General features: G+C 56.3%; 5 protein-coding genes across 5 annotated transcripts; 2 read left to right on the top strand and 3 right to left on the bottom strand.

Annotated features, from left to right (window-relative positions):
* Nucleotides 1-80: 80 nt before the first annotated feature.
* On the bottom strand, nt 81-2,183 carry BGZ61DRAFT_491470 (Alpha/Beta hydrolase protein; the record flags this gene model as incomplete). Its single annotated transcript, XM_046250436.1, has 5 exons — nt 81-518; nt 571-1,259; nt 1,309-1,545; nt 1,608-1,887; nt 2,178-2,183. 5 exons carry the CDS (start codon nt 2,181-2,183, stop codon nt 81-83), a joined length of 1,650 nt encoding a protein of 549 aa, XP_046108788.1.
* A 1,470-nt stretch (nt 2,184-3,653) lies between these two features.
* Nucleotides 3,654-5,546, bottom strand: BGZ61DRAFT_491469 (transcription factor Opi1-domain-containing protein; the record flags this gene model as incomplete). Its single annotated transcript, XM_046250435.1, has 2 exons — nt 3,654-4,975; nt 5,027-5,546. 2 exons carry the CDS (start codon nt 5,544-5,546, stop codon nt 3,654-3,656), a joined length of 1,842 nt encoding a protein of 613 aa, XP_046108787.1.
* A 2,543-nt stretch (nt 5,547-8,089) lies between these two features.
* On the top strand, nt 8,090-8,913 carry BGZ61DRAFT_169004 (uncharacterized protein). Its single transcript, XM_046237562.1, has one exon. It carries the CDS (start codon nt 8,252-8,254, stop codon nt 8,837-8,839), a length of 588 nt encoding a protein of 195 aa, XP_046108786.1. The 5' UTR covers nt 8,090-8,251; the 3' UTR covers nt 8,840-8,913.
* Nucleotides 8,914-9,330: 417 nt separating this feature from the next.
* BGZ61DRAFT_445665 (putative clathrin assembly protein AP47) lies at nt 9,331-11,593 on the top strand. Its single transcript, XM_046245112.1, has 4 exons — nt 9,331-9,659; nt 9,792-9,920; nt 10,017-11,114; nt 11,179-11,593. The coding sequence occupies exons 1-4, from the start codon at nt 9,621-9,623 to the stop codon at nt 11,257-11,259; spliced, it is 1,347 nt and encodes a 448-aa protein (XP_046108785.1). The 5' UTR covers nt 9,331-9,620; the 3' UTR covers nt 11,260-11,593.
* Nucleotides 11,594-11,759: 166 nt separating this feature from the next.
* Nucleotides 11,760-13,127, bottom strand: BGZ61DRAFT_168927 (uncharacterized protein). The gene is made up of 2 exons (XM_046237561.1): nt 12,184-13,127; nt 11,760-12,072 (listed from the first exon to the last, which is right to left on the bottom strand). The coding sequence occupies exons 1-2, from the start codon at nt 12,875-12,877 to the stop codon at nt 11,933-11,935; spliced, it is 834 nt and encodes a 277-aa protein (XP_046108784.1). The 5' UTR covers nt 12,878-13,127; the 3' UTR covers nt 11,760-11,932.
* Nucleotides 13,128-13,946: the final 819 nt, after the last annotated feature.

Here is a 13,946-nt window from a genome sequence, read left to right as displayed (position 1 = left end):
AATCTACTCTATTAACAACACTCAACTCGCCATGCACTTTGATATTTGATTCTGCCACGTCTGCCTTGTGAAATGCCCAACTAAGACAACACATACTTCTCAAGCACAGGATATATCGCCTCGTACAACTCGCACCTCTCATCCAACACCCGTTGATCCACCATCGTCGGCCCCGCCACCGTCACCTCTCTCCCGACATCTCCCAGATTCGCCACGTCAAACGGCGCATACCGCGAGCCCACCGCCGGCCACCCGGGCCCGCCCTGCGGGTTCTTGACGAACCTCCCCACGACGCCTCGCAGGTAGTTGCCAAGCGTATACAGTTGCGGCGTCAACGGCAACCCCCCCGCGTCGCCCTCGAATGTGGGCGAGCTGAAGAGCAGCGCCACGTCGGACCCGTGGAACTTCCCCAGCCAGGCGAGGTTCCTCGGGAACATGCTGGTGAGGGAGGCGTTGAAGTAGAACCGCCAGGTGGGGTTGTCGATGGAAGCCGAGATGTTGGCTAGTATTCCTTGAGGCTACGCACCAGTTCAGGTCTCGGGGTCCAAGATAGGGGTCACCTTCACTTACACACCGGAAGAAATAATCCGTATAAATCGCCGCTGCAACATCAAAGTCCGTCTCCAATTCCGGATCCGCCCTGTACACGTCCAAGATCACCTCGCGCTGCTCCCGCGTCACCAGCGGCTCCATCAGGTACGAATCCAGGAACAGGCTCATGTTGATGTGGCGGTTCACCAGCGCGCGACCCTCCTGCGCAATCGTCCCCATCAGCACCGGCACCTTTGCGTTCTCGCCGCTGCGCCACCGCTCCGCCCGTCCGCTGGGCACTGTCACGTTGTCGGTGACGGGCATGAAGGTGACTTGCGTGGCGGACATGGCGTCGATGAGGTCGTCTGCTGAGACGGCGCGCAAGCAGGACAGTTGGTTGTCGGTGCCGTTGCACCCTACCGCCCGCGCGACAGCCTCCCAGTTTCTCTTGTCACGAGGATTCGAAGTCGAGCCCAGCAGGCCTACAGACATCTGGCCGCTAAACATGATCGCGCCGCGGAAGGGCGGTGGGTGGGCGTCTCCGTACGCGTTGACTTGGATGTCGACGGACATGGAGCCGGCTGACTCGCCCCAGATGGTCACCTTGCTCGGGTCTCCGCCGAAGGCTCTGGCGTTGGCCTGGACCCATTCGATGGCGAGCTGCTGGTCGTACAGACCGAGGTTGGTCTCGTCGACGGGAATATTAGGAGAGTTGGCGAACCCGAACACTGCGTCGGTCAGTTGTCTTGAGGTGTGTGAGAAACAGGAACCACATACTATTTGTGCGGTAGTTGAACGAGAACGCGACAATGTCTTCATACGCTGCAAACCCAGACATGTCGATCCTTCCGTGTCCTTGTTGCCAACCACCGCCGTGAATAAAGAGCACCACGGGGCGGCCCTCAGGGGGCTGTGGGCTCGTCGGCGCAAAGGCGTTCATGTACAGACAGTCCTCGCTCTCGGGCGGGTTGTTGTCGAAGAAATCTTTGAGGATATCCACACCGGGGCCGAGTTCTATTCAAGTGAGATTACTAGTACTCTGTGCACATAAATGTTTTACCAAGAGGATGAGTTACCATTGTTGACAAACAATTGGGTACACGCCGGTCCGAATTTAGTAGCCGGAAGGGGTTTCGTCCACGGTTGTGGTTTCTTTGCACGACTGAACCGTTCCGGGGGCGACGCATATGGGATGCCGAGATACTTATTGACTGGAGAAATGGAATCAAGGAGCTCTACAGAAACGCCGACGATTGGACCGGAGTCGAGAGCTGCCGTTGGAGGAGGGATGGGATAGTTCTCGCCTTTGGCTACTGTCAAGATGGGCAGTGCGAGCTGTGATATTGCGGTGGGAGGCTTCATAATGAGGATCTCAGCGTTTGATCTATGCCGAGTGGTGGCCCATCAGATGATATAATGGGGAGGGATATGGGATTATTTATGCATTCACGTTGAGCCAGGGCTTGCCGCTTCTCAATAACCACTTGCAGCCACGCCTGGTTCCAGATACATCGACCATTTTGCGAAGTAATGAGAAAGGAGGATGCAGCCTACAGCTAGTCCAGCCAGTAGCTAGCATCCGAAACCTCCATCTAAGCATCCCCTCCACATAATCTTCGATCCCTCACCCGCTGCAGCCCATCTACCGCCATGCTAACTGGTGGCACGGTCTACCGGCCCTTGAAAATAGCCCCATTGGATCGGACTAATGCCACGATGACGTGGTAGCAAGTCTGCCGTCTCCGGGGGCAGAAGACCGTATTGATCGCTTAAGAGCCCTTACGCTGTTAGAGAGCGGCCTGAGAGGACAATACGATGAATACGAGTGAATGCGAAGTGACTAGGCGGTGCGGCTGAAGCGGGGTGAGGCGAACGGGAAGACTTAATTCTTGCTCGTACTTCGTATACATCATTGTGAAGTACGTAGATCTTGTTATATGGCTGATCTTTCCACATAGATTAAGTTAAAGTACATATAAGTAACGGCGATTATTTCCAGTGGAGCAATTTAGAGATGAAAATCAACGAGGCCAATTCTAAGTATTTATCCATTAAGGCTAATGCTTATTTTGTTACAGTTGATAGCAAGGGTAGACCTTGAACTTCAGATCCTGCCCTTAATTGCGGATACAGGTTCATGAAGTTACCTGGCTATTAGACGAAGAATGCATACCCATGTGCGAATGTAATGCACATATTTGCGAATAGAAATACTCAAGAATTAACGGGGCTCTTGTTGTGACGCGCAGTTTCATTGCGTGTCTTTCGGGCTGCAGGACAAGTTGGGCTGATTCATTACTATTTCCCATATTAACTAGTCCCATTGGCACGATTCGGAATACATGCCGTGGGCTACCTTGAACGATATCATGGCAGCTCAGTTCAAGAAATGATGTCATTATTCTCCATCAAGCGGAGTGAACCCATCACAACTAGAGCTCAAGTCAGGAATACAACGGCACACGCAAACTCACAACTAGGTATCATACCGCTCCAAGCAAAACGCCGCCAAGAATGACGACGATGTCATAGACAAGATGAGACATTGAAATGGATCGCAACATGAACGCTGAGATATCCTCAGATACTCGTCTCGAAAAATACCCAAGACATGGGAAAGCAACAGTTTTGCTCAATATCAACTCTCCAAAACAGCCCCATATTGACAGGCATCCCTAAACCATCAACGCCATATCCACAACAGAAACGGTAAATAAAATGGTCAGGTGGGAAGTCAGTATTGACAAACAGTTCCCAGCCATGACCCGCTTGCTTGCCCCGAATGTTTAGCTCGTTGCCTCTCGTATCTCAAGGAAATCGGTGTAAAGGAATGTCCGTGTTCCATCATTGTGGCACACAGTCAGGTATCATGTCAAGTCCACATCCTAGCCCATTGCATCTCAACGTCTTCCGTAAGCCACCACTCAGTCCCCGGTGCTTATGGAGAGGCTTTCACCATCTCCATGAGGTTTTTGTTTTTGCTTTTAACCATTTTGTTTTTTTCTTGCTCCTTTTCGTCGGCCATTTGTCTTTGGCATCGCCTCGCTCCGATTCTTTGTTGCTTCTCTCTGCATCATCCTCTTATCGTCTCGTGAGACGGTTCGGTTTGTAGGATGAAACATTCAACCCATCTTTACATCGCCGTTGGTCTGAGTTTGTGGCAACACTGACTTCTCCTCATCGGGGTTGCGTCGTCGCTTGCCCATTCGCTCGCACCACTCTTCCGCGCTGACGATGGTGCCATCAAGGACACCGCTGACCTGTGCCACCATGTCGAGACCCTCTTTGGCCAAGACCAGTACCTTCTGTGCACCCTCACGTAGGGCAGACTCGCTGTCTGCGTCACTGCCCTGTGCGGCATTGTCCGACATAGTAGCCACGCGGAAGCGTTGGGGAAGGCTGGTGAGATGACGGCGAACGAGAATGCGCGCGTTCTCAGGCAGGGCACCGCCAGCGTATTTTGAGACGGTGATGATGACTTCCTGGAGAGTCCTGAGGACATCACCCTTAAGGGTGGCAATCCGAGCAGCAATCTCCCTCCGCGACTCAACTTGGTCATCTACAGCTGCGCCATTGCTCGGCTCGCCGAGGGCGTGATCCTGCTCAAATGTTTGAGAATGGGCAGCCGCCGCGGCATCCTCTTTGTCAAACTGTTCCAGGGTGTCCTTCAGGGCACCAATGACGCGGCCAATATGGCTATTGGCCCACTTCAGCCATCGCAAGCAGTACTTCAAGCTGCGTAGGCTCTCATCGCTCATCGCGATGCTCAAACCCGAAGTGGACATGATCAAGCGGGACTGCCACGCTCCATTGGACGGCCTTGGAGAGTTTTGTGCATCAGCCGTTTCGGTGTAGGCAGGCGACCGTATTTCATCGTAGGCTGGCAAGGTGTCGACGGTACTCGTTGTAGACATGCGGCGGGAGGCGAACCTGGACGAGGGAGAGAACGGGTCTTGCAGTCCGTCGCTCTCGCTTGGGAGCTGCTGGAGACCGCCAATCTGTTTCATGCCTTCTCCTTCGACTCGCTTGTTGCTGACAGACTGGGTGTTGTCAACTTTCCGTCGCTTCTTGGAGCCATTTCCAGTTTCCAGGTCAGAGGAAGAGCTGTTGTGCCTTCGTCCTGCACCCAAGAACCACCGCACACCACCTTCGACGCCAGTCCTCCGACCGACTGAGCCAACGGTATTGGCAATTGGCGTGAGATAACCTTCGACGTACTCGGCGCCAGACCGGAAGCGCGGGGAGAAGTTCTTGGCACCTCCATAGGCGGATGTTGCGCCTTCGATAGTGCTAGCGAGCAACGGATGGGATGTGGTGAGGAGAGACAGCAAGGGCTCGGGCTGTGGGGATTGCGTCCGTGTCCGGGAGCTTGATTGATAGCTGTGAGAGGTCGGTGGGCTCACGGGGAGCGATGAATTTCTGTTAGGAGGTGACGATACAAAGTCTGTCACATGATTAGCGACTGCGCATCATGAGGGTAAGCAGGGGGTCTAACCGGCTCTCAAATCGCCCAGCGCCTCGGCGGCTAGTCGCACATCGGGGTCGTCAAGGCTTACGCTGCCTGATCTCGCATCAAGGAGGCGATCGGGAGACGCAGCGCTGGCGACACTGTTGGTGCTTGCGTCGAGGTCCATCTTGTTTGGGCTGTCGGCGGTGTGCAGCGGCTGCGGAGCGGATGGGTGGTACGGCGAGAGGGGGGTCATATGAGGCCAATGGTTGCTGGGAGGGTTGAGGGCCAAGTCGCCGGTGAGGGAGCTGAGTGAAGGCAACTTGATATCGGCATCGCGATGAGACAACGGCGGTAGCGGTCGCGGCAGCGGGGGAGGCAGCTCGGTGGTGGGCACATCGGGCATGTTGAGGAGCGAAGCGCCGACGTGGCTCGAGGGGGAGTAGGCGGGAGGAGAGAAGCCCATCATATGGGCTGTCGGGAGAGGAGGCGGCGGTCCGAGGACGGCATCGTGGGATGAGGCGGACTCGCGATCGCGGGTTGGGGCAAGCATGTGATTGCGCTCCATGGAGCTGGCGTCGGCGATAAGGCGGGTACGTCAACCGGACATCGGTGCGGGATACGAGAAAGACGCTTGACCGGGCGCGGAAGAGTCCAACGGGTGCGATGCGGTGCGCGCCGTCTGGGCCAGAGACGGAGAGGTGGAGTAAGAGAGGGCGATGTTAAGTGAGGATTGTGTCTTGTCGGCAATTCTTTGGTGGTGCGAGAGAGGAGTAAGACGCAAAAGGGTTGGGGAAGGAGGGATGAATGGGATGAGAGATGAGGTGACGCCCGGAAGGGGCGCTTGAGGGGGCGGCTGCAAAGGGTATTTCAGTTGATCGCGGCGGGGGTCTTGGGAGCGCACAGGGGAGGGACCACAGGGAGCCACAGGGGACCACCAACGAAGCCACAGGGAAGGGAAAAAACGTCAGGCGCTCGTGCTGAGAAACTCTCCAGCGGGTTCAGCTGCAGGGACCAGGCCGAGGAGGTGGACGCCGAGCTTTAGCGCAGACCGGACCGGGCTCAGGTGGGATCCCAGTGGGTTAGTGGGCGGTCAGTGGCTAACGACGCCACCTGGACAGCCGAATAGTGGGGATATCAGCCCGCTAGAAGCCTGTGAGACGCCCTGTGAGACGCCCGACGACGATGCCCAGAGATAGAAGTGGAGGACGAAGGCCGCCCCGGAAGAGAGAGGAGGGGACAACGACCCAGGGCTGAGATTCGGCGGAGAGGGGGGAGGGTTGAGCAGTGAAGCACAAAATAAACGATGACGAACTGAGGCTCAGGTCGGCGTCAACCTTGCATGGTCGTCAAAAATAAGCCTTCTCTTTTTATTACGGGGGAGGAGGGGCAAAGGGGGAGAAGGGCGGGACGAGGATGATATCTATAAGAGCAGAATGGCTACTTAACAGACAGTGCCGCGGATGCAAAGGATGCAAAGCGGCGACAGGCTCTTGCGGCCGGCTCACTTCCTCGCCATATGAAGGGCAGCCAGGCAATTATTATCCTGTGGGAGGGCATGTAACAACAACCGGGGGGCACAAGTCGATGAACCACGACTTGGCAGCGACAACGAATGGGAGCCGTGATTGTATCTCTCCGGAGAGTACCTGGTGTGTACTACGTAGTAGGGATACAACCATCACGTCGGTCCCATGTAGCATCGTGTATCATCACAAGCACGTGTCAGAGCCGGGCAATGGTGCGTTCAAGCACGGCAACAGGGGTCCGTTGATAGGCCAGGGCTAACAGGCCAGGGGTGGGATGGCAATGGATCAATGATGGATCGATTTGCGCTGCGGGATCACATGCAAAGGCAAAAGTCTGAGATCTCTTATCCCCATCCCCCATCCATCCTCCATCCTGAACCCCCCCGCGGCGCATCCCCCAAATCCCTAATAAATCGCGCCTTGACTCGGTCGGTTGCAATCAGGTTCCGGGCTCTGAGCTTCGTCGGGAAAATCATAGACGGACCTCGCAGAATGACGGATGGCCGAGCCCGCCAAGTCACTCGGCTAACATATCCTGGTGGTAAGCAACGGGCTCGAGTCATGTGCCAGGCGGCTAACACCCAACACCCAACACCCGCGAGCCTGGCTTCGAGCCACGGCACGGCATGGTTTGGATGGTCTGGCTGTCTCGTGTGCGTGCCTGCTGACGAGTGGCCGACGCTGAACGAAGCCCGTGCTTGTGCCATGTTTGTTGGGAAGTGAGTGCTCTGTATCTCGCTGCCTTGCCTGCGACGCAATATCGCAGGTTACCAACCTACCTTCCATCCCGTCGTGGCCCCCATCGACAGTAGTCTATAACCGACCCCCCCAATCATTATCCAACTCCCGGGTTGCCGGCCGGTCCCCCCTTCGCTCCGAGTTGCCCTCCATCCCATTGCCCGATTGATTGCTTGCCTCTGGCCGATGGCTCGAGCTTCGGCCCTCTTGGGCTCGTGCTTGCGCCCTCTTGATCAGCCAGGCCGCCCGCCCTCCCTCCTCCATCGGATGCCATGCCGTTGCCGAGCCTTGCCAATGTTCAGCCTGTGCTACCTAGTCGGCAGTCAGAGTCGGCCAAGCTTCGCTAGTCCGTTCCCCGGCCATGTACTCTGCTCTTCCCCAGACGTCCCCCCGTATTGCAGAATCATCGCTGTTCACCGGCCTCCAGGAAATAGCTTCGGGTTACATCACGAAGCCGCCGGCAACCCACTCAAACACATGTGGGGCAGCCATCGCCCTCCTCCTCCCAAAGACAAGTCCTTTGGATCTGAGCTCCAAAAAGGTAGGAATTTCTGATCGATTTCCATTTCGAATTCCGGGGACGGACCCGAGGCCATGGGAACAGAATTCAACGTCAGCTTGCCCACGCAGCCGACATGCCCAATACGGTCCCTCCACAAGCAAAGCCCGAGTGGGAGGATGATCCCTACATTCATGGATGATGGATGAAGCTCCCCGCTTGAATAGGCTTAGTGTGGGATCCTACTGGGGGAGGCAAGATCACCGCCGTTTGTTTGTGGTTTTATGCTTTCTCCATGTGGCATCTGACTGTTGGAGACCAAAGCCTCACATGCTATCACGATGAAATGTCTTTCCCAACAAGTTGACGATGGCGCCAGAGGTTATACTTGGAGGCACATATATCGAACCAAGACATTGGGGAGAGTCAACCGAGGATTTAGAGTGACCACCACGACATCAACGTCGCCACCACGACGGCAAGGTGGGCAGCGTCGGGAGGCTTCACATGGCAATCTCGGAAGGATTTCGTCCGTTATCGCTTCATCACCTGCCCAGTTCATTCGTCCCCCGCAAGATATGCATCTGCGCTGTGCTGCACAACGACGTATGGGCTTTGGGCCTGGAACCCTTTTTTCAGGGAACCGAGCTTGACCGTCGCGACGCCTCAATCACCGAGACACGGCAGTTGTTCGTTGAAGGGCCAGAGACAGCCTGTGGCGTCGCCGCCGATTCGCACACAGAAACACGATGTCACATGACGGCAGTTGAACTGAAGACAGTTTTATATGACGGTATTTCTGGTCCTTCTGACGCGACGAATTGGCAATGTCGAATTGAATCAGGCAGATTTAAACTTCTTGGCTCTCGACTGACGAGACAGCGACAGGATTCAGGTGAAGGCTTTCGAGGCGGGGAGGGAATGAAGATAGAGCTAACATCCACATCCCATCCAGCGCGGGACAACGGAAACCCGATCCCTGTGAGGTCTTGGTCCCAGCACTCCATGCATCACTTCGCGACAACCCTGAGGAGGTTTTATGTCGCGATTGCTGTAGACATAAGATCGCATCGACTGAACCGAAAATTTCTATGACCGGAACTGTGGGGGATGGTGCGCAAAGGTCGGCTCTCCTTGTGCGAGCCTGAAGATAAAATCACAGGGGCATGGATGGCTACGGCATCAAAATGTGCGGTTCTTCTGACACTAGCCCAAGCAGTAGAGAATGAACTTGGGCAGTTCTTATAAAACCAAGAAGAAATCATTCTCCGCACCACGAAATCGCAGTTTCACCACAATCCACGGCGGTCTGACAGAAAGCCATTTCGGGAGTGGACCACCCGTTTGAAGGGGTTGTAGATGGTCTGCACTGTCTAGAGGGTGCGTTGAGGGAAAGAGAAGAAAAGGGTAAGAGGGACGAGAAACGGCGACAGTTTTGTTAACGAATATTTTTCTGTGCTCACGTGACCACACTCCCAATTCCCACGCTGGACAAGCCCCACCAAAGCCGGCTCCGACGTTGTGCCGGCCCATGGCGGCTGCGATGCTCTAGATGGCCCAGGCCAGGTCCAGGCTCCCAAATAGATGCCAAATAATCTGTAATCCAGCTCCAACGTCCAGCTCCGACTCGCCTCGCCCTCTCCCCCCGTCGCGCAACCGAAAATGTCTGCCTGCGACCTCCTGTGACGCCGTCCTCCAATATCTCCCGCGCATGAGCCGCCCATCCTCGTGCCTCCTGTCCCCGTGGCCGCGCCGCCAATTGACTCCGACGACGCTGTCCGCTTGCCTCCTTATTGCCCCTCGCTCGCGACCCGCCTCGTCCTCCTAGAGCTTCCACCACCGCCTCTCCCTCGCAACAGATACGCTCCTGCCCACCATGGCGTCGGCTCTCTTCTTCCTAGACCTCAAGGGCAAGGTGCGTTCTTCTCCTTGCCTCCGGTGCTCCTGCTGCCGCTCCCGCTCCCGCTCCCGTCCCGGGATTACGGACCTGCTCCGGAGGCGGTCGACTCCATGACACCCTGAAGCTGATTTGGCCTTGCGCGCGCAGACTCTCCTCGCCCGCAACTACCGAGGTGATCTCCCCATGTCCGCCGTCGAAAAGTTCCCCATCCTCCTCTCCGAAGCCGAAGAAGACTCTTCTGCCGTGCCACCATGCTTCTCCCACGAGGGCATCAACGTACGTGACCTCTCCTGCTCCTTTCCGTTTGAGGGAACCACATCTCGCCCATCGGCCTTCCATAGGCTCCGTCTGACTTGGCCAACTCCTCTCTAGTACCTCTACATCCGACACAACAACCTCTACCTCCTCGCCCTCACAAAACGCAACACAAATGCCGCCGAGATCCTCCTCTTCCTCCACAAGGTCGTCGAGGTCTTCACCGAGTACTTCAAGGCCCTCGAGGAAGAGTCCATCCGCGACAACTTCGTCATCATCTACGAGCTCCTCGATGAGATGATGGACTTTGGCTACCCCCAGACCACCGAGTCCAAGATTCTCCAGGAGTACATCACCCAGGAGTCCCACAAGCTCGAGATCCAGGCCCGTCCCCCCATCGCCGTGACAAACGCCGTCTCGTGGCGTTCCGAGGGCATCCGCTACCGCAAGAACGAGGTCTTCCTCGACGTCGTCGAGAGCCTCAACCTTCTCGTCAGCGCAAACGGCAACGTCCTACGTAGTGAGATTCTCGGCGCCATCAAGATGAAGTGCTACCTCAGCGGTATGCCCGAGCTGCGTCTCGGCCTCAACGACAAGGTCATGTTCGAGACAACCGGCCGCACCACCCGCGGCAAGGCCATCGAGATGGAGGACGTCAAGTTCCACCAGTGTGTCCGCCTGTCTCGATTCGAAAACGACCGCACCATCTCCTTCATCCCCCCCGACGGCGAGTTCGAACTCATGTCCTACCGCCTCAACACCCAGGTCAAGCCCCTTATCTGGGTCGAATGCGTCGTCGAGTCCCATTCCGGCTCCCGTATCGAGTACATGCTCAAGGCCCGCGCCCAGTTCAAGCGCCGCAGCACCGCAAACAACGTCGAGATCGTTGTCCCCGTCCCCGACGACGCCGACAGCCCGCGCTTCCGCACCAACATCGGTTCCGTCCACTACGCCCCTGAGCAGAGCGCCATTGTCTGGAAAATCAAGCAGTTTGGTGGCGGCAAGGAGTTCCTCATGCGCGCCGAGCTGGGCTTGCCGAGCGTAAGGGGCGACGATGAGCACGGTGGTGGTATGACTGGTGGTTTTGGAGGCAGCATGGGTGGTGTTGGAGGTCCCGGAAAGGGTGCCAAGAGGCCCATCCAGGTCAAGTTTGAGATTCCCTACTTCACCACCAGCGGTATCCAAGTGCGATATCTAAAGATTACTGAACCCAAGGTAAGGGGCCTTGATATCTCCGCATCTTCCATCTGTATAAATGCTCACAAACCTCCCCCTGCAGCTGCAATACCCTTCTCTCCCCTGGGTCCGATACATCACTCAGTCCGGCGACATTGCTGTCCGACTGCCTGACGCCGTCTGAGCCGCGTCCCACGGCGCAGAGACCTAAACCCATTTTTTTAACCTTACGAAGAACGACCCGTTTCCTCCCGCCAACCGCAACGAGGACGTCGCGGCACGGCCACCGGCCTGGGGTCGAGGTCTGCTGCGCCAGAGTCAACGTTGGCAGCGAGGGTTTGGTGAAATCCGGATCAACGGCCACACGGGTCATACGAGACAGAGACCAGCTTCAACCACAGTGATGCAGGGAGGGGAGTCGGTGGCACAAGGAGAGGGAGCTTTACATAAAGGGGGGACGTGGGAAAGGCTGCACCAGCACGTAAGGGACGGAACTTGATAAAAAGAAACATATTCACAGCCAAGATGAATGAATAATAGAAACCCTTAAAGACCGAATCCTGTCGACGCTTCACTTCCCGCTGTCATTCTGTTGTTGCCTGCATCATGTTAGGCTTCCTCATCCACACTGTTGTGAGCAATACTGTAGTCTCAAAATACTGTTGTTATCCAAGGCATAAACACAGAAGGACATGAATCGACGCAAAATTAGCAAATGCAGAACCCTTCGCCTAATGTGTGGCATATTCACCGCTTCTCAAAAACATGCATAAAATCGAACAGCATCAACATGATCAAAACGATCAGGGACGTCACCAGCCTTCGACACCATCACGGGAGAGGGAGGGAGACTTGTTTCAAGACCGAGTCTCACGGACAATAGCATCCGACCACTCGAAGTATCTCAGAACCTCGTCGGTGGATGTCTCTGGGCTCATCGGGTCGTGGAATACATTGACGAGAAACCCTCTCGGATCGTCCCGGTCAGTTTGGGGATCTAGTGAAAGCGTGATTAGCGATCGACACAGGTCAGCCGTCTGAAGCACAGCATCAACGAGGGTCAAGGATCCAAAAAAGACATATCGCAGTTGTTAGAAACCCTACTCACATCCTCTAGGCCGCTCATCGTATGTCCACTGCTGCCGGCGCCACCTCCGTTGATGGCCTACAAAGACGTTGTTTATATTGTCGTTGGTTCCCATCGGATCTGGCTCCGCGCTGAGCGCCATGAGGCCCAGGATAATGGCCAACTCGCCACCGAGTCCCCGTGAGGTCGGGGGCTCCGTCGCGGTTGACTTGTACGTCGAGGGCAGAAGCGAGGGGATCCAACTGGGTCGAGCGCCCGCGGCGTGTCGCACGAGACCAGGTCCCTCGGCCATTTCACTATCCTCACACGCAACCTGCGAGATGCCGCGAAGTGCCCCCCTGGGGTGGAAAAGCTGGAGCAGTTCCCAGCCCGAGCGGGTGTTGACGGAAAGGGGATCGTAGGGAGAGACCATGATGGGGAGGTGCGAGTTGCAGGCGAAGACAGCAAACGTCTTGTATTTGTGCACGGGATACCATTCACCCGTCTCTGGGTCTGGTCCCCAGAGATATCCGTCGGCTGGATACTGCGGCTCTCGTGCCCAGTGGAAACCCTCGGCCACAGTGACGTTGCCGTCTCTGTAGTACATGACGCTGCTGGGGATTTCGGCCGTGTATGATGTTGGGTCAGTGGGAGGCACGAGGTTATGGTAACAGTCCTGTTCGGGCCCGTGGTAATGCAGTTCATTCACCATGAATAAAAAGCTCACCCCGGCCATTGGCTCGTCATAGCTAGCCCCTTTGCCGCGTCCTGAGCCATGTCCGCCATGTTTCTTTGACGAGCTCTTGGACTGAGGTCTGTTAGCTGTTGTGGTTGCTGCCCCAATTTCAGCTAACAACGCACCGGTACTCTCGACGCATGTGACATCTTCGGCTGTCTCTCTGGGGTATCGGGTGCAAGGAGGCGGATAGAGGCGGGGTGTGGAATTGGCGACCCTCCAGCTTTCAGACTCAACTCAGCGCAGAGCACCAGTGTCTTATCCGTCACCTCCCAGCCCTCCTCACGGGTCCAGCAGCAGAGCCGCAAGTGTAGCTGCCCAAGAAACCCATCCCCGTCGAAGCAAGTAAACTTGGGCCGTCATGCCATCCGTCAGCTACCTCTGAGCGAAAGGCGTCGAAAGGTCTCAGAATCTGACCAACGACACCCGCTGCTCGACCTTCTTGTGGATGCCGCTGGACGAGACTCCCACTTTCGAACAAGCAAAACCGTGGGGATCCCATGCATCACGATTACGTTGCTATACGTAAGTTGGCTCAAGCTGCCAACCTGGACGCCAACCTGGACGCTGTTGAAGCTTGCCCATCCCCCCGAAGCCAACAGCATCCCACTCATGCCCCGTTCGTATCATGGTACCGACGCCACTGCGTCCCGACCCGAGCAGGACTAGCATCACGCAGACACACGGCATGCCCGGGCCTGGCGCCGTGTCTTGCAGCTGATAGAGGCCAGGCCAGTGGTTCAGGACTCACCCTGGTTCCCCAGATACTCGACCCCACCACCACCACTACCAACTTCTCCAGAACGTTGACCGGTCTCCTGACGACCGTTTCGCTGGCCATCACTCGTGGCCAGACATCTGCCGGGTTTAGCAAGTCCTGGGCTAGGGTATCTCTGCAGCCAGAATGGGACCCAGATGTGGCACGGCCTTGCGACCAAGGGTCAGAGACCGGCTGGCCAGGTGGAGGTGCGCATCGCGGGCCAATGGATCACATCACCCAGCTTTAGGGTGTCGATCTGATGCCGGCGCTAGCGCGAGTGTTATTGCGATATGATGCTGTCGCATTCGG

Source organism: Ilyonectria robusta, assembly GCF_021365365.1.
Source record: "Ilyonectria robusta strain PMI_751 chromosome Unknown BGZ61scaffold_4, whole genome shotgun sequence".
NCBI classification, from domain to species: domain Eukaryota; kingdom Fungi; phylum Ascomycota; class Sordariomycetes; order Hypocreales; family Nectriaceae; genus Ilyonectria; species Ilyonectria robusta.
Note: the sequence above shows the minus strand (reverse complement) of the source record. Positions and strands in the feature narration are given on the sequence as shown.

Bases quoted from the DNA above. Each gene is read 5' to 3' on its own strand.
- BGZ61DRAFT_169004 (XM_046237562.1), top strand. From the start codon at position 8,252: ATGGCAATCTCGGAAGGATTTCGTCCGTTATCGCTTCATCACCTGCCC.
- BGZ61DRAFT_445665 (XM_046245112.1), top strand. From the start codon at position 9,621: ATGGCGTCGGCTCTCTTCTTCCTAGACCTCAAGGGCAAG. The intron at 9,660-9,791 runs GTGCGTTCTTCT...TTGCGCGCGCAG, and splicing joins TCCTAGACCTCAAGGGCAAG to ACTCTCCTCGCCCGCAACTA. The intron at 9,921-10,016 runs GTACGTGACCTC...ACTCCTCTCTAG, and splicing joins TCTCCCACGAGGGCATCAAC to TACCTCTACATCCGACACAA.
- BGZ61DRAFT_168927 (XM_046237561.1), bottom strand. From the start codon at position 12,877: ATGGCCGGGGTGAGCTTTTTATTCATGGTGAATGAACTGCATTACCAC. The intron at 12,073-12,183 runs GTGAGTAGGGTT...CGCTTTCACTAG, and splicing joins CGATGAGCGGCCTAGAGGAT to ATCCCCAAACTGACCGGGAC.